Below are 25,279 nucleotides of genomic sequence, written 5' to 3'. Positions count from 1 at the left end.
AACTTGAGTACTGAAGGATTGAAGTAGAAGTCTCAATTATGGCATTAGCAAAGTGAGTAAAAAGCAATTTTCATCTCAAGACAAAATATGCTGTGGCACATTTTAAAACTACTTACTTTTAACAACAGCATTCGCTTCAGAGCTGGGATGGAGAATCTGGGACCCTCCAGATGTTAAACCCCAGTTGCAGTAATCTCTGACCATTGCCCAGGATGGCTGAAGCTGCAACAACACTGGGAGAGTCGCAGATTGCTTTGCAGCACAAGAGGCAATGAGCTGAATCAGAGGTGATTAGGCTGCACTGTTGCAGCACAGAAAACAATATCAACCATGTTAACAAGTTAAGAATATGTTTGCTTGTTTTAAATGAGACATCTGCTTCAGTTCACTGATATGTGATGATTATGGGAACACATTCTGATATTTAAATTACAGGTAGAGGTTTTAGCATGAAATGGGTCATGTGGAAAAATCAAACCATCACCAGTCTCAGGCAGCCAACATGAGGCAAATCAGTCAACCCCACCACACATGGCTGTTGGGCTGCTGCAGGGTCTCTCTCTCTCTCTCTCTCTCTCTCTCTCTCTGTGTGTGTGTGTGTGTGTGTGTGTGTGAAGCTGGTGGGGTTATAAACTGCGTAGTCTTTTCTACATTATTCTACACCAAGCTCAGACGGGGCAGGGGGAATCTTGTCAATCATTCCTTAACTGCCAATTTCACAAGACAGTAGTTTCACAACAATCAATATCAAGTTAGAAATCATATTTGAACAAAAGTTATTTCATAATAGTTTTCTTTATTGACAACAACAAAAAATGCAACTGAAATATTTTTCAGTTTTCATATCGCCCTGAAACTGCAAGCCCAACAATTCGTCATGACAGAACAGGAGCAATTTCAATGCTGTTTATCCGGAGAACGGTTTGTGGCTGAATTAAAACTGAAAGAGAATGGAAAAACACAGATCAGAGAACAGCCTTGGAGTTCAGTTACCTAAGTATGTTAACAAAAAGAGTCAAATAATCCCAAACAAAGAGAAGCACTTTCAAATCTATTCAGGTTTCAGTTTCTACTCATCGCATACACCTTAAAGGTTTCTGCCAGAGGCACTGAGGAATAAGCTGTCATTTGTTCCTTACTAAGCATGCTGATTAAGATTAGCCTAAAGATGTTGTTTCAGCTTGTTAACATCTTTGGCTTCATAGGCAAGATTTGGAGAGTGAAAGCTAAACCAGGAATAACTGACCAGCAAAAAGAAAGGGATTCTAACTGATGGAACACCATCCCAGCTATTCTATGGACACATAGGACACTGCATTCTTTTATTGTAGACATAACACCAGCTTAGGTGCCATCACAGCATTCTGCAGCTTGATAGAGAAGGGCTTGTGTATATTTTTCATCTTACTCGTTTTTTTCTTGTAATTAGACTTTCGACGGATTATCATACGTATTTTTGGCCAAGACTCCGTTTTCTCAATGACGGTTGCCTCCACACGGACTAGATCCTTCCTTTATAGTAAAGAGGAAAACATTGTACATTTTATTCTAATCAAACGGAGGCTAGTAAAGTAGAAAGAGAAAAGGAAAGGAAAAAAGCAGACATGAAGGCTATGGGTCCAGTTTGGGCTACATCTCTAGTTTTTTTCACATTACAGAATGGGTCCCAGGCATAATTATGTTTGGAGCTGTTTACGGTTGCTTTTGTCACATGCAAAAGAACCCAAAATCAGGGTGGGGAGAATACCATGTGTCACAGTGGCCCCAAACATTTAACAATTGCCTCCCTCACCATTACAAGACCATCTTGGCTGTGAGTCCTGGAAGACCTGCTCCTTGCCTTGCAGGCCTTTTCCACGCAGCCTGGGAGAGCGGAGCCCTGACTGACTGCAACTACAAAAGCTGAAGCAGCTGAACTCTTGGTTGGGGTATTGTTTAGGGGTTTTTATTGTGGGGTTCTGTTTTTGTTATTATTGCCCTAATTGCACCTGTCTGAAAACATTTTAATAAAGGTGGCAGCTGACCTCAAGAGAGAATTATTCTAAAGTACGCCTTACCCCAGCAGTGGCTTTCCCAGCAGGGTGAAGTCATCTGCACCAACCAGCAATACCTGAACAAGATTAAATAATTCACATCTGTCACCACACGACTGTCATAACACCATCAGAATGTTGTCAACGTACTTGGGGGAAAAGGAGCTTTACATTTGCAATGAAGTTTTCTAGCCACAGCTTATAGCCGACTAAGGAAGGGTAACACAGAGGAGAAGCAGGCCCTAGCCTAACCAATGAATACTGTCTTTGGTGAGAACTGTGTTTTTGGCCCCAACCTAGGGTATACACTAAGATCCCTCTTCACTTCGAACAAAAGACAACATCATTAGCTTTTGTGAAATGTTGAGACAGGAGGGGAAAATAACAGAATAGCTGTTTTCGCACATGAAGTGATTTCTTTAGCTGCTGTAGGAAGAGCCACACATTGCAAAAGGAGAGGGTAAAGTTTTCCAGTGGTTGCTCCACCACTGAAAACTCACAGATCTGCAGCAGCTATTGGGGTTCAGAGCTGGTAACCTCAAGAAAGCACCCCGATGCAGGGAACTTCAATATCGTGTGTTAACTGCCTTTTAAAAACATTTGCCTACATCTCTAACAAGCCAGTGAAGCACTGTGATGCTGCACACAGCTGATAATTGGGAACTTCTCAAGTTCTAGTTCGGTGCTATATCCTGACAGGATTGTGGTCAGGAGTTACTGGAGGCTTAAACATGAAAGCCTGACTTTTTCACCCCGATCTAAATTTTAGCACTCCCAGCTGTCAGCTTTCTGCAAACACCTGATCCGTTTCACATATGGATGTGGCATGTGGTTGAAAGGAGCACAATCCCCAGGGAGGCCTCTCTGAAATGAAACCAGAGAACTGGGTTTGTGGGAAGTATTTTTCTCTTGCTAAATTATTCCATAACAGGGCACCTGACTAGAATATACATGCTGATGAACTAAACACAAGTTCATTTCATGACCACTTGGGGTATTTTGATTAAACAGGCTGTGTTAGTGTTAAAAGTGTATTAGGTTAGATACTGAAGGATACTCCACCCTGACCCCCCACAATCTCCATGTGAATGCCAGTCCGGCTTACAAATCAGAGCAGGTGCATTTGTCAACATGTAAGTGTGCCATATCTGGACAGCAACAAATCAGGCCAGTGTTAGCAGTCTCAAAACATGATCATGGGTAGCATGCTTATGAGCAGTATCTAAGAGAATGACATTGAAGAAGAAGAAGAAGAGTTTGGATTTGATATCCCGCCTTTCACTCCCTTTTAAGGAGTCTCAAAGCGGCTAACATTCTCCTTTCCCTTCCTCCCCCACAACAAACACTCTGCGAGGTGAGTGGGGCTGAGAGACTTCAAAGAAGTGTGACTGGCCCAAGGTCACCCAGCAGCTGCATGTGGAGGAGCGGAAACACGAACCCGGTTCCCCAGATTACGAGACTACCGCTCTTAACCACTACACCACATTGGACTGGTTTGGTTTGAATTAGGCAAATGAACCCCTCTGGTCTGCATGAAAGTTCACAGTATATTTGGTTTACCCCTCCTCCAAAAAATAATGAAAGTAAAATCAAAGATCAGCTGATACCTGTGGCTAGAATTCTATTCTATACTAGGTCATTTCCTAGTAATAAGAATTCTAGCATCTCTTTTCAGTGAGCATAGGAGAGACTCATAAAGTTTACTACGTAGCATTAATGCTTGTAAAGTCCTAATATGGAAAGAGAAGAGCAAGATGATACTAATTCCCAAAATACAAATGGTATGTGTGTGATTTTCTAGTACCATCGTAAATTTAATTCTGGGGATCAGAAACCCTGAATCTGAAATTTGGCTTTCCATATAATTTCCAAGATGCCAATGCCTGCAAAGCACTAATTAGTTAAAAACAAAATCCCTCCCTCCATAGCAACAGGTTAAAGGAGCCTATGAAGGTCAACCAGCTTGTACAAGAACATATGAAAGTAAGAATCAAAGCACTAACAAGACAAGAGTGTTCACCCAAAACATTAACCACTTTAATATTTCTAGACATTTCATCATTGTGAAGACAGAGCATGGGCTGAGCACACAAACTAGTGTTGTGTGTGCATGGAGAAATTTTATTGTTAATCATTTGCTTACATGGGGACAGGTGCAGCCATTTCTGGGATCACAGCTGTCATTTTTTTCAAGCTACTACAGTCAGGGGCATTACTGACCTTGTCCCCATATAAGCAGCTGGCTTCCACTAAATTTTCTTCATCCCAAGTTTACAGGCAAAAGATGGAGAAAATTAGCATTGCTTGTCTGAATCAGCCCAAACATTCTTAGCGATGTGATATTTAACATCCTATTTGACACCCATCTAATAACATAGGGGATCCAATCACTTTAAAAAATGAGGACACCAATGAAATATGTCTGATATAGGAGGATAAAGCAATTGCTAATATAAAGCTTACCTTTTCCATTCGGATTCTGTCTCCACATTCAGCTGGTATATCATTATTAAGTAAAATCAAGTCTTCGCTGGTTACTTTCCACTGTCTGCTGGCAAAGTGAACAACTGCAAACAGTCTTCCATATTGTCCCATGGCAATTAGTTCATTTACTTTTTGAACAATCTCTGGATAAAAATGGTAAGTTAGTGAATAAATGTGTGTGTGTGTGTGATACTAGCTGTCGATAAAGCAAATAGTTCTTTCACAATAACGTCATAATCCACGTCACAGTCCTCATTGTCCAACAACTACAAAAACTGGTTCTAAGGCCTAAGTTGCAGTGAGCGGTTCTGAAGATTCACTGAAGTTAAACCTTTTGTATACTCAGTGGCTACTCTGGTCTGCAATGAGCAGTTCCGGGGCTGAACATTTATTTTGTTGTCCATTTCATCAATAATCATGCTTTATAATAGCAATTGCCACCCACATATTATGAACTTCATCGTCATATTCTCTACACTTCCATTCCTTCTGCCCCAATTGCTTACTACAACTCCCATCATCCCTAGCTAGCAGGACCAGTGGTCAGGGATGATGGACATTGTAGTGCAAACAGCCAGCGACCCAAGTTTGGGAAACCCTGCTGTAGACAAAACTGAGCTAGATGGACCAATGGTCTTACTTTGTGTAAGGCAGTCCCCATGCTCTTTTATCTCTTACTGCATGTCCTGAGCACAACCCAGCCCCAAGAGGACAGGTGGCTGGTAGTTTAATTCTTTCTTGACAAAACACACACTTGCAGTAGCTCCTAAGGTGCACAAAGCATGCACACATGCTTCTGGCGACTAAGTAGCTGGCATCCCTCCCCAGACTTGTGCTCAGAGCAGGACTGTTGGAGCAACAGTGTGACCATGCCTTCACCCAAACCTAAGTACCCTCGCCTGATGGGATGCATGCAAGCAACCTGTGGCTTCTCCTACATGGAAGTTGTTGCTTTGTCTACCTCTTCAAGCCCCTCCTGGTGCTGGAGGACAACGGAGAAGAAGAGAGAGGGGATTCTGCTCTTCTTCCAGCCCTGGGTCTTTCCCCACATCCTGCACCTCCTCCCTATCTCTGACTGCTCAGACTCTCCCCATTCTTCCAGCTCCTGCCTTGCAGGAGGCACCAACTCTCATAAATCACTGCCCTCTTCCACTGGATCTGACTCTGGCCCCACGGCCTCTGCCACACACTCCTCGGACCCTTGCCAGTCCCTGACACTGCATTGCTTGGCTTCAATTTTTCTTAAAGCCAATGCTCTTTAGGCATGCAAACTGTAAAGATGCAAAACAGAAAAAAATGAAGACAACAAATAGGTACAGCCATACCCTTTGCCTTTGAACAGCTACGTGTATTTACCTCTGTGGTCTTCTGCCTCTTCTAGAGGATCAGGGAGTTTGATTTCAGGATATGGGGGAGAAGTTAAGGATGTTTTTGGAAGGAGTCTGCGAAATAAGAATATACTTTTATGAATGTAATAGCCAAGCACTTGAGCCTATAAGGGTATTTCAAATATCGTCCCTAAATAAGATAGAAAATGGCTTTCTCTTGGAAACAATACCGTACAGAGAAAACAAAAACAAACTTAGCCCAAGAGTCCTTGTCATCTTGTTTTCCAAAACTATTTCCCTCATATCTTTTAACAGTGAGAACCACAACTAGAGATAGGTTCTGTCTTGTTACGGAATCTTTATATGAAATAGACGTCAGTTTTATGTCCATCCAGCCAATTTCACGGCTGCTCCCAAAAGTCAGGAATCTGTAAGAGGAGTTCAGCCAAAAAGATTCAGAACGTGATGGGGAAGTTGGGTATAAGAAGCAATGACGAAGTGAGACCTGAGGTATGGAGATCCAAAGCTTGTGTTGGTGTGAAACCAGAGGCATTTTCCTTTTCAAAAAAACTGGTGGTGCAAATGGCCCTGATGGCAAAATGTTGGCTGTGCAGAACAAGTGAATGAGGATCATGAAACAGGAGAGTGCTAATGAACTCATGTCTTGCTTGTGGACTTCCCATAGGCTTTGCTTCAATTGACCCCTGTGAGAAAAGCATACTGGGCTAGGTAGGCCTTTGGTCTTACCCAGCAGGGAGATCTTCTTACCTGAGGCATGTGTCCATGGAATTGGAATTTGGAAACATGCAGGTGTAAGCCAGTTATTTTGCAGATTATCAGAAATCAATGCATAAGTGCTACAATTCCACTGGAAACTTGGAACCAGCAGAGGTTGATCTATTAGGACAACTGGGGAGCTGCCTCACTTACTTGGTTCTACTCACAGCCAGCCCTCACCCTACCTGCTTTCTTACTTACAAAAAGTCCAGAGGGTAGCACTGCCTGTCAGCTTCCTTCTCCTTAGTCTCAGTTGTGCCCTTGAAAAACTCAGCAGAGGGGAGGATGGGGACAACACTAGAATTAGTTGGCTCTGCCTGTCATTGGCTCTGGCTCCACCTACGGTTGGTCTCTGTGTCCAGCCCCAATGGGGACCAGCTATCACTACTTGGAACAAGAACATGTGCTATAGAGCAGGTCTGGGGAAGCTTTGCCCCTTCCACTCAGGTGTTACTGAACTACAACCCCCATCATTCCTTGCTACTGGCCATGTTTGCAGGGGCTGATGGGACTTGTTGTTCAGCAACATCTGGAGGGCCAACAGTTCCCCATACCTGCTATAACCCCACCTCAATTTGGAAAGGCCTCACCTAGCCAATGGTAAATCTATTTATGATGAAAGAGAGGGATAAATAAAATTTCTGATTATGAAGGAAACAAGACTGTTGGGAGAAGTAGAACCAGAAGAATTAACGGGGTAGGACCATAGTACATGCCATTCAGATAGGATTATCTCAGGCTACACCCTGGTACCTCCCCTTTAAAAAGTATTTCTACAAGCAAGGAATTTGCCATTAATTAGGGAGCATTAAAACATGCATTCCCTACAAAATGGTGATTTGTTATTATGCTGATTAGTCTAAGTTAAGACTGTGATTAATTGCATACAAAGCAGCTTCCTAGACACTGTAACCATACAGTGGTCATTATGGGTAATTTCATAATGTATTATGTAGTACATGCTGCCCAATTGCTCCTCATTCTGTTCTCTATTGGAGCAAGCAGGAGAAACAAAGCAGACGACCTTGGCACCACACCATGTCTGAACCAGGGACTGTGGCCTTATACTTTCTAATAAGCAACAATTGCCTGCCAATCTTAAGTCACTGCTTATGGTTGGCCTGCTGACTGTGGCTTTTTAGGGGGCAACAAAGCATGAGCCCTAGTTCAGATGTAATGGGGAAAACAAAGCTTCCAGGTTTGGTTTAACCTACTTCTGCCAGGAGTGGAGCCAAGTGGGAGAAATGAAGCAATGGCCACATGCATCTTATAACCATAAGTCAGAAAGTCAATGGTGATTTGTGAATGCATGGATTACAACATAATTTATGCACACCCTTGCACTCACCATGATTAAAGGAGTTCAGTAATGCTTTCTAGCACCAGCAAAAATAGATTCACTGGGTTTGGGTCACCCCTTTCAAAACTGGTTACTATTGGGATCCTGATGGGATTTTTGTTTAAGATGCAAAGTGTTTTTTGTTTATGCAGAAAAGTGAACTAGATTAACTAAGCAAGGGAATTTAGAGTAGAGTAATGAAACAGGGAACATTGAATACAAAGAGCTGTTGTGTTGTTTTTTAATCTGTTAAGGCAAGAAGTGTTCAGCGCCAGATACACCTGCCCTGTGATGCTAAAGATTTTTGTGTGAATAATAGAATATTAACTGGTTACCTGGCTAGGAGCTAGGAGCAAGTAAAAAGGGAGGCCAGCATTATCTTGAACAGCCACTGACTGTAAACCCATCTATGGAGCTGGCTGAGGAAGGCTCTGCAGGCAGTCATGTACTGGTTTTTGGAAGACAGGATTAAGCCATCTCTTGACTTACCTAAGACATTATACAGTTCATGCAGTGAAATCTAGAGGTTAGACACCTGTCACATATTTGCATATACCTCCTCCTTTCTCTATATGGATTCCCCCTTAACACTGTAAGCTGTACTCCTGTGAAGAGTCGTCACACACATTCAGAAAGAATGCTGCGTCCCTATGTCAGTACAATAAATTTCCACAAGGGTGCTCACTCTTAATAAGGAAATTTCATAGCATCTTCCATATTCTTTTGATCATGATGTGTTTTAATGGTGTTTAATATTGTATTTTAAATTATTGTAACCCACACCCTGGAACCTCATGTTGAAGGGCAGGTGTCAAATAAATAACAACTGCTCAAACTACCTAGGCAACTGGCTGTCAGTTTCCAAGCTGAATTGGCTTTCCCAGAAGCTAGCTGCACTTTAGCTTACCTAAAAATTCTAGTATAGTGACAGCTTTTGACAGCACACATTTTCTGGAGATGCAATGCCTGGCAAGAGACCCTAGGCTGCTGGCATAAAACTGACGAATGACAACTCAAATATGCATTCCCTTTTCTATCCATCAGTATTCTGTCAGATGGCGTGAATTCCTGCAGGTTCACACAAACTCTGGAAATCAGCAACTCCATATAAATAAGTACTACCTTCAAAACTTTGGAACTGTATTGTTTGGTTCTGTAGATCAAAAGTTTCAGAACTCATGAGGAGCAAGAACCCAAGAACACATATTGCTAAAGATGGCAGATGTCAGAGCTGCCCAAGGTCCCAGCTCACAAAGGACCAACACTGCTTCGTTATTAAGTACAAAAGTCTTTATTGAAGTTCAGTTTCACTTCCAGAGCCGCAGCGCGCAGCTCTACGTCTCAACTGTCAGACCGCTGATGCTCCGTCTGAGTCTCCTCCCCCCAGACACCAATTTAAGACTCTCGCCTTACTCCACCTCTTCCTCTGTTCCTTCCGCCTCTGGTTCCGCCTGTCCGTTGGGGTCTTGCCCTTTCTAGACTCTTCTGACGCTGAATCCCCTGAGCCTTCCCCCTCCCTCCGGCGGGCTTTAGGAGCTGGTTCCCCATCCGGGTCTCCTGCTGTCCCCCGCGCCTGTACATTTGAACTTGGCGCGCGCGCCCAGCCAGTAACTTTTATCCTGACCGTTTCACTGCTGCTGTCACTGCTTCCCCCTCTGGGGGGGCTAGCTGCAACTGACCTCCCCTCCTTTGGAGGCGTGGTCAGCCCTGACTCACTTTCTCTCCCCGCTGGAGGAGACGCTGGCCCTGACACATGTGACTCTTCCCCCCCACTACGCTCTGGTGGGGAAACTGGTCCTGATCCCCCACTGCTGCTTTGGGGTTCCCCTCTGGCTCCTTGTTTCTGGTGCGTCCCCCCTGGGACCCCCCTTGCCCTGACCATCGGCGCCCCCTTCTGGGAATCTTCTGATTCGCTGGAGAAGCTCATGGAATCTCTCGGGCCACTGTCATACTCCCCTACGCTGCCCTCGGATTCTTCCCCTTCGCTCTCCATTTCCTCTCTCCCCAGTGCTCCTGCTCCTGAGCCCCTGACAGCAGAGAACAATGCCAGTTAAGAAATCTGGTCTAAAGATTTCACCTGCTAATAATAAGCCTAAGCAGGAAACAGAATATTTTTCCCTACGCATGAACCGCTTATGGGTCTTGAGCTGCTTCTGCTAAGGTACCTCCAGTGGGCAAAAATGAAAAATGAGCAATACAATAAAAAGAGGGGGTTAATTAATATTAGGAATGCTAAAGAATTAGTATTTGAAAGAAATTAGAGTAGCATAATTTAATTGCCATGCCCTTAAAAGACTACTGGAGTACTCAGATTACTTTTTTGCTGCAAAAATAAAATTCTTTTATGAATACCGAAGGGGGGAGCACCTCACAAACATTAATTATATATATATATATATATCACCAAATGAAAACCACACATAAAAACTGACAGTCCTTTAAGAACTCATTTATTTTTAAATGCGGGTAAATTGTATTCAGATGTCTGTGACCTTGTCCTTGAGAAATGGCAGAGGTCACAAAACCTAGCAGAAAATTCTGTCAATTATTCCATCCGTTATTAGCATAGCCTATGGCTTTATTTATATGCCACAAAAGTAATAGTGTAGTGTCCTGTGGGGGAGTTGTCCAGCATGTAATAACCCATCTGAATATGATAGTTTTAAGTTCTGACTCACTTGCTAAATATTCTTCTATCCTTGTCATGGTGTCACATGGCAATTGCTGCCTACCATCAAGAACAGTCCATTATGGAGATGTAGTTTTTGCTACTGCATTTTGCTAACTTGGGTGCAGTTTTTCAATTGCCACTAGATAACACTCCCCCCCAAAAAACCCCACACCCTTTCACTGCAAGGATTCAGGAAACTGTGTAAGGGGTTGAGGCACCCTAACACATAATTTTGCTAAAACTTTTATGCAAAGACTAGATTGGTGAAGTGTTAGGTTCCATACAGCATCGGCCAACAGTAGTGATTGCTGTACCCCTCCAGTTTGGTGCACATTAAGGATTCTGCACAGGAATTCAGTTTTTCCCATCACGACTCAAATAAGTGACCTCAAAAATACATTCTGCAACTTTCTCCAATGGGTAAAATGCCTTATTGATGAGGCAGAGTTGGATTTAGGGCAGTGAACCAGTTCCCCTGCACAGGATGTGGGGGCCAAAAGGGAGTCTCCCTGCCTCCTTCCCAAAGCCTAGTTAGCACTTTCCCAGCTTTGGAAATGAGATGGGAGAGCTCTAGGAGCCTGCCAGAGCTTTGTGCATCCTTCCCAAAGCCTGATGCCTCCCTTACCTGGCTTTCAGAAGGCACCACAAGGGAAGGGTGTGTGTCAAATTTTGGACCCCCCCCCCAAGGCACCAGATTACCAAGGTCTGTCCCTGGGCAAAGTGTAATTTGTTCTTTAATAAGAGTGCCTGTGCAAACAGAACAGAAGCTGTGATGGTAGGGATGAATGCAAGTGACAGTCCACTTAGCACTCTACTTAACCTCCATTCGAAAGCTGGGGGCTGCATCTAGGTTTTGGCAACACCAGATGCATTTGCAGAGAGAGTATTTGATCCCCATAGCCCACGTTCAGGGAGACAATTCCATCTGTGGAAGTCCTAACAATTCCACATGATTGACAGGCTATGATGTGCAAGTCTAATATGGGGTGTGTGCAGCTAGGCCCCTACAGTAGGCTGCAGGGAGACTAAGGAAACATCCCCTTTTAAAAAGGTGTTGAATCTAATGCTGAACTGGAAGCATAACACTGGCTCTCCAAGATGTAATGGGTGAAGTTTCATTATGTTATGAGACTCCTTTAAAATCTAATAAAGAAGAAATATGGGAAAAAATATTATGAGACTCACAGCAGCCCATATACCTTGCAGATTAAGGCCTGATGAGATGCTGGACATCCCATGTTTTCTACCAACTGAAGATTGGCTGGCATACATTGAAGAGAAAGCCTTTAATTTAAGAGTTAGCAACATAAAACATTTTAAAGCAATTTGACCTATTAGTACAGCAGCAGCTAAAAGTTCAACATGTCAAGCCATTCATAGTTCTACTATGAATACATAACAGGGCTAAGAAAGTGAGTTACCGCAACTCAAGTTAATTTTATCATGTGCGATTCAAGTCTTACATGCTTGCTGCTTGAAACATGTCCCTATGGATGTAGATTTCCCACGGCAAACCATTTATGAGAAGCAGATCATTACTTTATCATCTTCCAACCATTTGAAGAGTGTTTCACATAAATGGTTTAGCTCATATCGATTTGATTCTGCCCCAAGTGGCAACATTGGTACGGACTCCATTATGAATTCCTCCATAAGCATATGCCTGGACAGGAAAAGCTGTTCAGATTTAACATTACGGCTGTATTCTATTAAAGAGAAGACTCGGACCACCAAAAGTTATTTGTAATAAATCATTTATGCATGCAGTGTTAGAAATGAGCCACAGTGTTTTATAAATCTTGATCTGTTTATGAGATCATGGAACTTTATTGGGGCGACATCAACAGAAAGAGATGTTTGCCACTAGAAACCAAGTAGATATGGAACAGACTGGCTTTAGTTTTTTACAAGGCAAATTGCAAAAAGAAGCTGCAGGTTGTATTATCATAGATGACCTAGTCTTGAATAAATGAGTTCACTAGATAACAATCTTTTCTCAAAGCAGCAACAGAACTAGAAGAACTGAAATGAGATATCTGCACAAAGCAACGTGGCAACAGCAGACATATCCTTCAAGCTGTTCTTCAAACTTCTACAGACCTCAAAAAATGTGAGCTGCAAAAACCTTAAAGCAAAATGAAGCTTAAACAGTACAACTGGACCATAAGGAGGTCAACTGCAAAAAAGTGAAATTGCTAACTGTCATATATAAGTCATATATACTTTGTGTGTTCTTTGGAGTTCACTCATGTTTATGAAGGCCGCATTAGACTGTGTTCAGAAACACCCAGGTCTTCATATATAAATTGGATGATACTCCTTTTGAGTGAGTTCCCTTCTACAAGTTGGGCAAAAGTTTGAATGCCCAAGAGCATTGCTGAGGCACAGACTACAGAAGATGTGGCCACATTTTGTTGACACTATAAGCCGTCCGCTTTGCACAATCTCTGCATAGCTCTCTATGCAAATTGGACAACACACAGTGCCTGAGGATCTTGAACTTGCAAATTCATTCCTTCCCACTTCTCTGGGCAGCTCTCTAGTGGCAAGAGCATCACTCTCTGTGTGCCCGCTATCATCATCATCATCATCACTACTTAATATAAGACTGTCAGACAATGGTTGACGTCTGAACTCTCTATTGGGCTGCTGTCCACTCTCTCCAACAACCACAACAGAATCGTTATGTGTAAGATCAACAACTATAGGTTCTGAAGTTTCGCAAGTGAGGTCAACTACCGGTACTTCCTCATCAACACTTCTATCATCAAGTCTGAGTGGCTCTACTTGTGCAGCTGCAGCAGCTATTTTCCTTTGATTACGAGTTTGCATAGAGTGAGTCTTGCCTCCACAGTACTTTCTCTGAATGTCCTGCTGCTCAGTTCCTTTGCTATCACTTAAAGGAGTAGTTTGTTCCATAAAACTCGGGCCTGCATTAGGAGGGGAGCCAGCAAGGGCAGTTTGTAAAGGTAAGGCCAGGGAGGAAGTAGAAGGCAAAGAGGAGGAGGAGGAGGAAGAGGAGGGGGTACAGGGTTCAGAAGCAGTTCCCCCCATCATCTTGTCCAGAGCATTACGAGGTCTTGCTGAGGTGTTGCGACTGCCCCTCTTGCTTTTCCTGTCCTTGGTTGCATTACATTCTGTACTAGTTGAACTCATGATGCACAGGGATGGGAGAGGCACAGGCTGCAGAGTACTTGCTTTCCCCCTTATCTCCGTGTGCTGTTCACCGCTTAGCTGCCAACCAATTTTGTAATGTGATAATGATGATCATGAATGCTCTCTCTAAAGCAGCTTTATGCAACTGGTGATGCTTTGGAGCACTGTAACTTTTTTTGGAGTTGTCTCTTTTATACCAGGTACTCCGAAGCTGCGAGCAAGTTCAAAATCTCGAGGAGTTAGGGTGTATTTCCTGTTACTCTTTAGAACTGCATTAAAGTAGGAAGAAACATGATTAGGCTAAGAAGCAAGGACACCAATATTAATTTTCTATCTTTCAGCCAAGAGGTTAGCTAAAACAATTAGGATTATTACGAGGTGGAGTATCTTTCCCTACCTTGACAGTTCTCTTTATACAAGAGTCTGATAAGGAGAAGGGAAGAATTCATGGAAACCTGATGAAGGCCTCTTGCTCAAGAAGAACCAGGGCACAGAGCCAAGCTGAGGATGATGGGAAATATTAAATGAAATTCATTTGTGTTGCCTCTACTAGAGCGCACTTCCTAGGGCTGCTCTCGCAAGAGGTGTTTTTCAGGTATGACACATTCAGTGTGTACACCCAAGCCTTGAAAATGCACATACAAATCTTGCAAACTATGCAGTGCTGGTGGTGAATCCACAGTTTTGTTTTTTTGATTGTCCTCATGACAGGCCAAGGAACAGCATGGCCTATGCCACCCAAGATGAGGCATACCAGCATGGAGTTTCCGCATGCGTCACAGTTCTCCTTTAACAGTTCTCCTTTGTGTAGCTCTCTCCCCCAAAAGGAGGTTTGGGGGAACTTATTCCTAAAGTTCCAGTGTGGCACTAACATGCATGCACATGAGATTCCTGAAACTGCACCCTTATGGTGCAGTGCTTTTCTAGTAGGTCCTAGGTCTAACATGGTAACTCTGTTTTTAAAGCAGAAGGATAGATTGGGGGGGGGGTGAGTCTCTGCTGAAATCTCCAACTATCAATTCTTCAGAGAAGCCAGCTCCATCAGGCCTTCCCTTTCCCCTCAACATTCCCCCATCTTGCAGCAACATTCCATCATGCCACAGCAGAGGGAGAGAAGAGAAAGAGAGCCACTCTATGCATTCAGCTGAGAGAACAATGCTTGCCTTGCCTTCTCCTTGAACTATTTCCATTCCAGCTGATCATTACAATAACTCTGTAACTAAGATCTAATGCCAGTGTTTGCTTTCCCTCCCTCTTCCCCTCATTATCCCCTTTCCTTTCGTGTTATAAGAGCTGTCTCACAGAGGAACTGTCTCCCTAGGGAGGTTGTGGACTCTTCTTCCTTCGAGGTTTTTAAGCAGAGGTTGGATGGCCATCGGATACATATGATCTAGTTGAGATTCCTGCATTGCAGGAGGTTGGACTAGAGGACCTTTGGGGTTCCTTCCAACTCTACAATGCTATGATCTTTTACACTGTAAGCCTGAGAGCAGGGATTGCCTTATTAATATCTGTAAGCAGCTTGAGGAGCCTTTTCAGATGAAGAGCAGAGTAAAAATGCTATAAAAATAATTATAACAGAGGAAGATCAGGATCCTAGAGGTGAAAGATGACGCATGTTCTGCCACAAACAGATCTTACCTTTGCTGTGATGAGGTGTTTTGTGAACTTTGATTCCGAGCTGCAGACCATAGCAGAGAGGCTGAAAGAGAAAGATGGAATTAGAAACAAAGGAATCGCACTAGATTCACACCTGGACCTGCTTTTAATAAGCAATGAAGCTGTGCCATTTCCATAATTAGTGGGAATGGCTGTTGTGTCAAAAGAAAGATGGGATGCGAATATTCCCTTTCTTTAAGATCTTTAATGGGGTTTTTTTTCTTAACAGCAAAAATTAATAGGCACCAAGATTCAGCCTCAAAAGGTCCCTGTAGTCCTTCAATACTAAAGACCTGGTGAAACAGAAGTGGGCTCAAGGAAATCTTGCAGATTTATATTTGTCTGATTACACTTATATTTCACCTTTCTTCCATCATGGAAGCCAAAGTGGTGTACAGGTTGTTCCCAGCTGGTCTCCCATTCAAGCCCTGACCAGACACAGGCCTGATCAGCTTTAGCAAAGTAGCAGCCTCATGTGCCTTCATGAGGCAATATCCTGAGACCTGGCCTGAAGGCATATGAGGCCACCACCTCGTGAGTTTGGCTCCAGCACTCCAATGCTAGCTTTTCTAGATTAAGTGAGCTGGAAAATATCAAATTAAAAATAGTTTAAACATAACTCCTTCTACTGCAGACAGCAAGCCTCAGAAATAATGAGAGCAGAGTAAAAATGATGACCATTAACCTGACCAAATTAATGGCAAGATTAGTCAAAATCCATTCTTGGAAGCAGCTATTCCTAACAGCTTATTAGTTTAATCACATTTTGAAGTCATAGCACTTGACTTACTTTCCTTGCAAGGAAAAAACAACCTGCGCTAAGTAATTATTTACAGGGGTTGAACATGAAAATGTGGACTATTTAATGAGGGAAGTTACTTTCAGCAGTTCCTTTAAGCAGCTGCTTGAGTGAAACCTTGGAGACCCCTTTTCCTTCTGGTTCTAGTCTTGGGGGCTCAATTCAATGAAGACTTGGCATGCCTAATATCACTGAAGTCAAAAGGAGTTGGGCACTTTTAACTCTGCACAGGATTAGGCTTTAAGAGTCCATGAAGTATCCATAGCCTAATCAGCACATTTTACATTTGATTACAAGTAGAAAAACCCAAATTTGCAGTTATTACCAGAGTCCCTTCCTTCTTAATGATCTAAAATCCTGTCACCTGGGGATAAGGCTCCAGAAATTTTCAATCTGCTTGGCAGCCAACCAGTGGTTTGGATTGTGAAACACACAAATGGTTGCACTCATACTATAATGGCTCCTTGTTCCTACTGCAGTCCCTTTTACTCTCTGACAAGCTGCTCCTGAGGGTTGATTGCACTGCACGCTGCCCTAGAGGGTCCAATGTGGAGGTGGGGATGCAACTGGAAGAAATCAGCTTTTACAGGTTTCCAGATCCCACCACTGCTCCTAATTAATCAATGAGGTTCAGTGCTTTCACTGGATTTGAGTGGATCCCTTTTGAACCTGCTACTCGGTGAAGGATATTTTTTTCCAAAGGGGACAAGCAGCTGTGTGTATCTGAATGCATACGTGCACAAAGCAGCCCCTCTGTTTAAACCCTTGACATTAATGGTTCATTGCAGCATTTTGAAGAAGTTACTCTCCACTTTCCTGTGTTAGCAGCAGCTTTCAAAAGATACACCATTCCTGCAGTGCAATATACAGAAGGATTTCCCTATTTGCCAGAATTAAATCTCTGGTTACCAGTGGTGACCTTATTTATAGAATTCTGGCTGCTTATTTGATGGCATACTTACCAAACTTTTATACACGCAATAAATTTCATAGCCAGTGGGTTCTTGGCTTTTTGTAGTAGCACAAAAATATAATTTTGTCACTACACTTTGAGCACACAGGAGAATCCAAGAAGCTCTTGCTGATCTTACGCTTGGAACCACGTTAAGAATTAGGTGAACAGATACAGACTTAAAAGCACAATCCTAATCTTTCTTACTCTATAACTTACTCTGATTCCAGTAGACCTTCCAGGCTATAGGTTTCCTTGGTTATTCAGACTCTGGTGCATGAGAATTGTAGTTAGTTTAGAGGCATAGAGAGGGTTCACAAATTATTATGTGGAAAATGCTGGGCTGGTTCAAATTTTAATTTTACCATCCTCCTCTAACTGTCTGAGTTCATAAGCATGCATGTTTTAAGTGCAATATGTGTGTGTTGCCCCCTGCTACATCTGCTTAGATTTAAGCCTTGTTCAACAGCATGCTGTAATATTTTGCTCCTTTATAGAGCCTGGGCCAACACCAGGATTTGAGGGGTCATCTGGGTCCACATACACCACTTGGCTGTCTGCTTTGCAAACTAAACAGGGGGCTCGGGGCTCGGGGGGTTGTGTGCAGTGTCACAATGAGCAGCAGTAGGGATAGGTAGTGGTACCCAGCCTATTGCGCCAGGTTACAAAAAGGGGAGGGGGGTGGAACTAAGAAGAGAGGTTGGAATCAGCAATGGTGGGCTCTCAAGTAGACATGGGCCTCCTCATTCTTTCTCCCACATGCCTGCCATGCTAGGTCTCCTCCTGTATGAGGTATTAAGTAACATTATGGAGATGCATGTGATAGTGCAAACCGGCAGGCGTGAATTGGATTTGGAGTGGGATTCCACCATCAGATGTAGGAGAACAGGGAAGCTGAACAGATGATGTCATTGAAATTCTATGCAATATTGATCCAGAGTAGATTCCAATGTATAGTTGCAGGATTCCCAAAAAATAGACCAGAGGCACTTCATCCAGCAGAGCTTTACTGCTACTGAAGGCAAATGAGCAGAATGGTCACAAATCCAATACATTCAGGATTGGCACTGTCTGTAAGAAATCCAGTTGCAGCAGACTTAACTTAAACCGACAATATTTTATCAAAAGACTAAACCTTAACACTATATACAGAACACCACATCAGTTGTAAAAAGAGACAGAATGAGAGAGAATGAAACCTAGGCTACTTCTGGCCTCACTATTATGACCTTGGCAGAGATAACAGAACCAGTTTAAACCAGTGGTATTTTCTAGAACAGTGACTTTCACCTAATCATTATGACCTGAGAAATAAGCTGGGCACAATGGTTTAACTTGAGGACTGTTTTATGCTGCTTTTATGATCTTGTGACCTTTTAGTTTATTAGGTTTCATTTGGATTGACATTTTTATTATTTCATTCTTGCAATCTATCCTGGCAATATGATTGAATGGCAGTATAAAAATGCTTGTAATTAATTATTGCATTACTTATGGGGTGACTGAGCAAAGGACAACAATATGGGAAATCTATAACTGGCATACCAGATCAAGCTGGTAAAAGGCACTCCTAGCCACAAAAGTCACTTGGGCATATTGTTGACATCACGCTCCCAAATGCCCAATGATGGTTCTCAAAATAACACCTTACAGAACTCCGTAGCACAAGTAATAGTGAGCTAGAAAGCCTCCCACCATGCTACTCTCTGGACTCCACCATGCTGGTAGGAATGAAACCACTGTAATACAGTGTCTCTAATGACCACCCTGAGTAATTGGTCCATAGTCAACAGCAACAAAAGCCATTTGAAGGGCAAGCTTGAGTAACAGGGTTGTATTCCACCTGCTCTCTTAATAAAGGTGAGCAAGTGCACAAACCAGGCCTGAACCCTGACTGAACTGGATCCAGATAATCAATGTACTCTAGAAACACCTGCAGCTGTCTGCTAGAACCTTCTTTATATTGTTTATATTGTATAAATATATTGTATAAATTATACAATATTTATATTGTATAAATCCTAGAATCATTTGTTTCGATCAGTCAGCATGCTTAACACTTCAATTCACTAGGTGTTCCCTCAAACACTAATGAATTTTTTTTTGAAGTAACACGAAAGATCTTCAATTATAACATCACTATTAATATTTTTATTCTTCTCCTGTAGTTTGTGTTAGTAGGGTACTTTTGTTTGCAAAGGTTGATTCCTCAGGTTTTTAAGAAAATTATTATCTTAAAAATAAAAACACACTTTTCCCTATGATTTTTAGCTTAACCACTCAAGGCCTCTTATTCTTCAATACGCAATAACAATTATACACAATACATTTTCAATTAAGCTGAGAGTGGAAAGTTTTAAAACATCCAGGTTAGAGTGAAACAGAAAAACAAAACCAATAACTGTTTTAATTACTACTATAACAAAATGGATAAATGACCTTACCTAGCTCCTTAATAGCCAGATACTGTACCCTATCTGCCTTACAGAACAGGAATTACACCGTCGTTGTGAGCAATGATGAAGTCATAATAATAATACAACCCTCAAGCCCAACTAAGAGAGACAATGGAACGCACACGTTGGAAAACGCCTACAGAAACCCAGTAAGGTCAGAAAGATGCGAGGACTGAGAACGGAACTGTTTTAGTAAGGAACGGTGAAGGTAAGGGCTGGTTCTCTCTTAAAAATTAACAACGGAAGCAACTGGATGAGCTCACGGGGAAAACTTAACTACAGAAAGGGCCTCAGGCAATTTAGGGAACGCGGTAAATGGCACTTTAGAAGCAAGGCAGGGAAAGAACTAGGAAGAGGTTGCAAGCAGGAAGAAGAGCCTCCTCCCCTTCTTACAACGGAGACTGCAGTCCCGGAGTAGCAGCTGGAAAGAACCCGCATGGAAGGCGACCTCACCTGCCCGCGTTCCCGCCCGGCTCACAAGGCGCCGGTACGCAAGTGCACACACTGCGGCCATTCCCTCCGCTCCTTCCCTTTTTCTTTGCCGCCCCAGCGGAACCGGAAATAAAGCGCCGTGTGGGGGACGGGGGACCGGAGCAGCGACGAAGCGGGGCCGTCGGGAAACAGAAGCCCAGGAGTCCAGGGAGCGTCCGTTGCCTATTCCCGCGCGGAATCCTTCGCCGTGAAGCCTTCCCACCCCTCACTCCCACGGAGGTTTCCGCGATGGCGACGGCGGTGGTTCAGGATTTTGTCTCTCGGCAGCTGGAGATGCTAAAGGAGGAAAGGGAGGCCGAGATTTCGGAAGCCAGGTATCGCCGGCGGCTAGTGGACAGTTGCTTTCGTAGGGTTCCTAAGGTCCCCTCACAAACGAAGCAGTGTGACTTGTATTCCCGAAGGGGAAATAAAACTATTTAAAGCGAAGTACGGAATTTGAAATTTATATTAAAAAGGTTTCCCAGTTACCTCTGGTTTGGCATACTATATATTGGTTTACAAAAAATCCTGAGGAGACTTGCTGAGGAGCAAGCCCCGCTGAATGCTGTGGAACTTTATTCTGAGGAAATATGTTTATAGGGAATTGCGCTGCCCGTGGGGCCTTTATGCACACAGTCCGTCCAAAGTTTTTTCCGCCATGCAGTCAGCTTCCCTTTGGCACTTCTGAATTAATCTCTCCCGACACACAAGATGCAGTTTTGTTTGCCTATCTCTGCACACATTCAATGACCCTAACTAAGCACGACTGCAAAAGTTGCAGTCCTGCACTTATGCATTTCGAAGAAGCTCTCGCACACTGACCAATTTAGGATTTGCTTCTGAATAAACATGGGTAGGATTGCTTGGTGATGGGTGTCCAGGACTTTAGAGAAGGGGTGGGGGGAGTAAAGCATAGAGCCAAATACAAGTAGCATTTCTTCATGAGGTAGAAAGTAATGGCTATGCTGTTTGGCTAGCAGTGACCTGTAGTTTGAAAAGTTAAATGCACTGAAGATCTCAGGAGCTCGAAGAGCATAATACAGTGGTAGCTCGGGTTACATACGCTTCAGGTTACAGACTCTGCTAACCCAGATATATTACTTTGGGTTAAGAACTTTGCTTCAGGATGAGAATAGAAATCGTGCAGCAGCGGCGCAGTGGCAGCAGGAGGCCCCATTAGCTAAAGTGGTGCTTCAGGTTAAGAACAGTTTCAGGTTAAGAATAGACCTCCAGAACGAATTAAGTTCTTAACCCGAGGTACCACTGTATAGGAGTACAAAAGAACCCACATGGGCTACTTAATTGATCCTGGAGCTTGCATCCCCCAAAATATAGTGCCTGTCAAGAGAACCGGGGTAGCGTACATGGCTAAGAGATTGAGCTATTAATCAGCAAGTCCACTGTTCTAGTCATGTCTCTGCCATGAATTAACTATAGAATCATAGAATTGCAGAGTTGCAAGGGACCCCAAGGGTCATCTAGTCCAACCCCCTACAGTGCAGGAATCTCAAAGTATCCATGACAGGTGGCCATCCAACCTCTGGTTAAAAACCTCCAAGGAAAGAGAGTCCCCCACCACCTTCCAAAGGAGTCTGTTCATCTGTCAAACAGGTTTTACCATCAAACAGCTCTTCCTGATTTTTCTCCTGGTGGCCTTAAGGAAGCCATGCTCTCAGCTCCTGCCCCAAATACAAGCCCAGGGGAGACAGGAGATGGTCATAGTCTTATGTTGCAGGGTAAAGATTACAACTAGATTTTATAATTTATGTTTATAATTTATTTTCATGAGCTGCTGTTGGGCCTACTGACTGGCAATTGGTAGAAAGATCTGATCTGAATTTAGTGGTGCTAGTATTGTACTGTTGTACTGTATTGTTTGTTTTAGTTATTGCTCTAAATGAAGTAAAAGTTGTCCTAAGAATAACATTTTACTGGGTTGTGTGCTGCTCTGGATTTCTCTGAAGGGCAGTGTGTGAACAATAATACTAGTAAAGATGCCAATGCACAGAAGCAGCCTTTCGCTTACTCAAATTGTGGTGCATATGACCTTAGAGCACCTTTCTAGAACCAAAACTATCAAAGGTACAGAATCCCTGTCTTGCGTCAAGCCTGGCAAACCTTGGGCTTTGTACATACTTACCTGGGGGTAAGTCCCATTGAATTTACTTCTGAGTAGGCTAGTATGCACTGCTAGTAACCAGCTGCTATTGTAAATGGTTTCTGTTTCTCACAGTGAAAGTATATAGTTTAAGTGGAGGATACCATCCTGTTTCCTCAAGGACCCCTGACCATTAGGTCCAGTCGTGGCCAACTCTGGGGTTGTGGCGCTCATCTCGCTTTATTGGCCGAGGGAGCCGCCGTACAGCTTCCGGGTCATGTGGCCAGCATGACTAAACTGCTTCTGGCGAACCAGAGCAGCGCACGGAAACACCGTTTACCTTCCCGCCGGAGCGGTACCTATTTATCTACTTGCACTTTGACGTGCTTTCGAACTGCTAGGTGGGCAAGAGCAGGGACCGAGCAACGGGAGCTCACCCCGTCGTGGGGATTCGAACTGCCAACCTTCTGTTCGGCAAGTCCTAGGCTCTGTGGTTTAACCCACAGCGCCACCCGCGTCCCATCATAGTAAAAGAAACTGAAGTTTTCAAACTTGTGCAACCATGGGCTTAGATGCTGAGTATTATTTTATTGTTATAAAGTAAAATGGGCTCTCCTCCATAAAGATGAGTTAAATGTCTTAGCACTTATTTAGGTGAGTAATCCTTGTAGCACTTGTTGGAAGATTTTCCAAAATTACCTGAAAAAGTATCGAAATAATCAGACTTTCAGGCTAAGGCCTGTATCCAAAGAACCAATTCACTCAGTTCCTCACACCCAAGGGAACTCTAGATTTGTTTCACAAACAGCAGCCAGAAGCAAATTATTAGTTGAAAGTCTCATTCCCTACATTCCCTCCAGGGCCAAGGGGAAAGGAGGCTTGCACACGTCTGTTTATTGCTCTGAAGTGAACTTTCAAAGAAAGTTCATATAGAGCAGAATAGCCCTGAGATATATTAAAGACTCTGCTACCTGTCAATAGCCCCTGATATCTCAATGCTTCCTGTTGATAATTGAATATTTTCCCCCTTTGAGGCTATGCGCAGTTGCCAATGGCCTGTCAGGTAGCCAGTGTATGATGGTAGATCAGTTAGTGCACGGTTGTTCAGTAAATTACTTCTGGATAAATGTAAATGTGGTATCTCTTATTTCTGGAGTCATTCTTTTATTCTACATGTGCATAGACTCTGTTAATCTTTGTACAGCTTGTAACTTCTGTGTTCCTTAAATTTGGCACCTCTTTTTCCCCTGCAGAGTCTTTTGATCCTTTGCAAATGTTAATTTATATTATGCAAATTACCAAGTGTCTGTTTCCTAGTATTGAGGCTAAACTAAAAGAAAAAAAGGTGGGTGGAGAGACGCCAAACGGTTCGGATTGCTGTAAAACTACCCAAGCAAGAATCTTAATTTACCCAGGCCTAGCATACAAGGACACTTTGTGACAAGGGGAGGGGGTCTGGGTAGTCTTGACACTTTCCACATCCCTGAATACACAGTAAGGCCCTTGTGTAGACACAGATCAACCTGAGGTAGCTTAGAAAGTGGTGGTACTAGGTTCCTCCAGGTACAGGTCAAAGCATTACGGTAATCTGTAATCTCAATGCCCCAGCAGACATGAATGCACACCTACATTGTCTCATAGTTTTATATTATTATCCTTCTTTGGAAGGGTGCCAAAAGAGAAGAATTGTGCTGCAAAAAAAGAGGAAAGAGACTTGAATAAGCTTTGCATACAGTATTACCGTATTTTTCGTCCCATAGGACGCTCCGTCCCATAGGACACACCAATTTTTTTGGGGGGGAAATAAAGGGGAAAAAATTTCCATTATTTTCCCCCCAAAACCTGGTCGGGGAACAGCGGTATGGCAGCGCTGCGCCTCCCCACTGTCCCCCGAGCTTGTGGGGCTGGCCGATGTCTGCCCGGTGCGCGGGGTGCTCTGCTTAAGGGCGCGCCGGGCGGCAGGCTGCTATCCGCAGCGTGGGGAGCCCTGCGGGAGTTCCCGCAGGGTTCCCCAGGCTGCGGATGTCTGCCCAGCGGGAGGGGCGCTCTGCTTCAGAGCGTCCCTCACGGCAGGCTGCTATCCGCAGCGTGGGGAGCCCTGCGGGAACTCCCACGGGTTCCCCAGGCTTGCAGGTAGCTTCCTGAAGCCTGGAGAGCGAGAGGGGTCAGTGCATACTGACCCCTCTCGCTCTCCAGGCTTCAGCGAAAGCCTGTATTCACCCCATAGGACATACACAGATTTCCCCTTCATTTTTGGAGGGGAAAAAGTGCGTCCTATAGGGCGAAAAATACGGTATATATTTGCAAATTTAGAAATCAATTATGTAATCTAAATAGAAATATACTACAGTTCATGAAACAATAGTAGGGAAGGTAGTGAACTGTGGACTTGCTCAGTCTGTTGCCCTGGTGCTAATGGTTGATGGGCTCCTGCAAGACCCTGCTTTTCTTTCTTACAGTTCTATATCTTTAAAGTAGACTTGGACAGCCCTTCAAGTAGAGGGGACTCTTTCCAATAAAGGACTGTCCTGTGACAGCCCTTTACATAGAGGACGGACCTCTGAAAATAGGACACATGGCCACTCAATCTAGGGGATGTTTCTTTGTTGTCTACCAGCATTTCTCTTCACATTCTTCATGGGCAGAGGGAGAGTGGAAGAGGACCAGACCAGATCTTAATTCATACCATTCTCAAACTTCTGAATCTATAACAATTTTATGTGTTTTTCCAGGGCATGGAAGGAAAGTTTCTCCCTCAAAGAGCTGCAGCGCAAAGGTGTCTGCTTGCTGAAACTTGAAGTAGCCAGTCAAAGAACGGGGTTGTATGGCCGTCTGCTTGTAACTTTACAACCTAGAAAGCATAGCTCAGAGACGGAGCTGCCCTGCAATAATTTTGGTCCTGGTGAGTAATCCGTTGTTGACTTCAACAGAAAGCAGACAGAAAAGCTAAGCCTCGGTGCATGACATCACAAGCTCTGCCTGTTCCAGCAGCAGAAGAACCATCCTTACTTATGAAAATTAAACTGTGAAGTAGATTGTTTTCTGGTCTTGTTTTA

General features: G+C 43.5%; 2 protein-coding genes across 6 annotated transcripts in view; one reads left to right on the top strand and one right to left on the bottom strand.

The window, feature by feature from the left end:
• Nucleotides 1-776: 776 nt before the first annotated feature.
• MRPL21 (mitochondrial ribosomal protein L21) lies at nucleotides 777-20,220 on the bottom strand. Of its 5 annotated transcripts, none has more exons than XM_083579980.1 (7): nucleotides 20,108-20,220; nucleotides 15,430-15,490; nucleotides 5,874-5,959; nucleotides 4,497-4,660; nucleotides 2,058-2,110; nucleotides 1,409-1,512; nucleotides 777-940 (listed from the first exon to the last, which is right to left on the bottom strand). In XM_083579980.1, exons 1-7 carry the CDS (start codon nucleotides 20,166-20,168, stop codon nucleotides 876-878), a joined length of 594 nt encoding a protein of 197 aa, XP_083436106.1. In that variant the 5' UTR covers nucleotides 20,169-20,220; the 3' UTR covers nucleotides 777-875. The 5 variants fall into 5 exon arrangements, with proteins under 5 accessions (XP_083436106.1, XP_083436105.1, XP_083436107.1 ...); XM_083579979.1 differs by having other exon boundaries at nucleotides 20,048-20,181; XM_083579981.1 differs by lacking the exon at nucleotides 20,108-20,220 and adding an exon at nucleotides 17,418-17,682.
• A 105-nt stretch (nucleotides 20,221-20,325) lies between these two features.
• Nucleotides 20,326-25,279, top strand: part of IGHMBP2 (immunoglobulin mu DNA binding protein 2) — a 60,922-nt gene continuing 55,968 nt past the window's right edge. The window contains exons 1-2 of the mRNA XM_083571904.1: nucleotides 20,326-20,460; nucleotides 24,956-25,125. Coding sequence (XP_083428030.1) covers nucleotides 20,375-20,460; nucleotides 24,956-25,125 — 256 coding nt within the window. The 5' untranslated portion in view covers nucleotides 20,326-20,374. The remainder of the gene's footprint in view (nucleotides 20,461-24,955; nucleotides 25,126-25,279) is intronic.

Source organism: Podarcis filfolensis, assembly GCF_964270895.1.
Source record: "Podarcis filfolensis genome assembly, chromosome: 1".
NCBI lineage: Eukaryota > Metazoa > Chordata > Lepidosauria > Squamata > Lacertidae > Podarcis > Podarcis filfolensis.
Note: the sequence above shows the minus strand (reverse complement) of the source record. Positions and strands in the feature narration are given on the sequence as shown.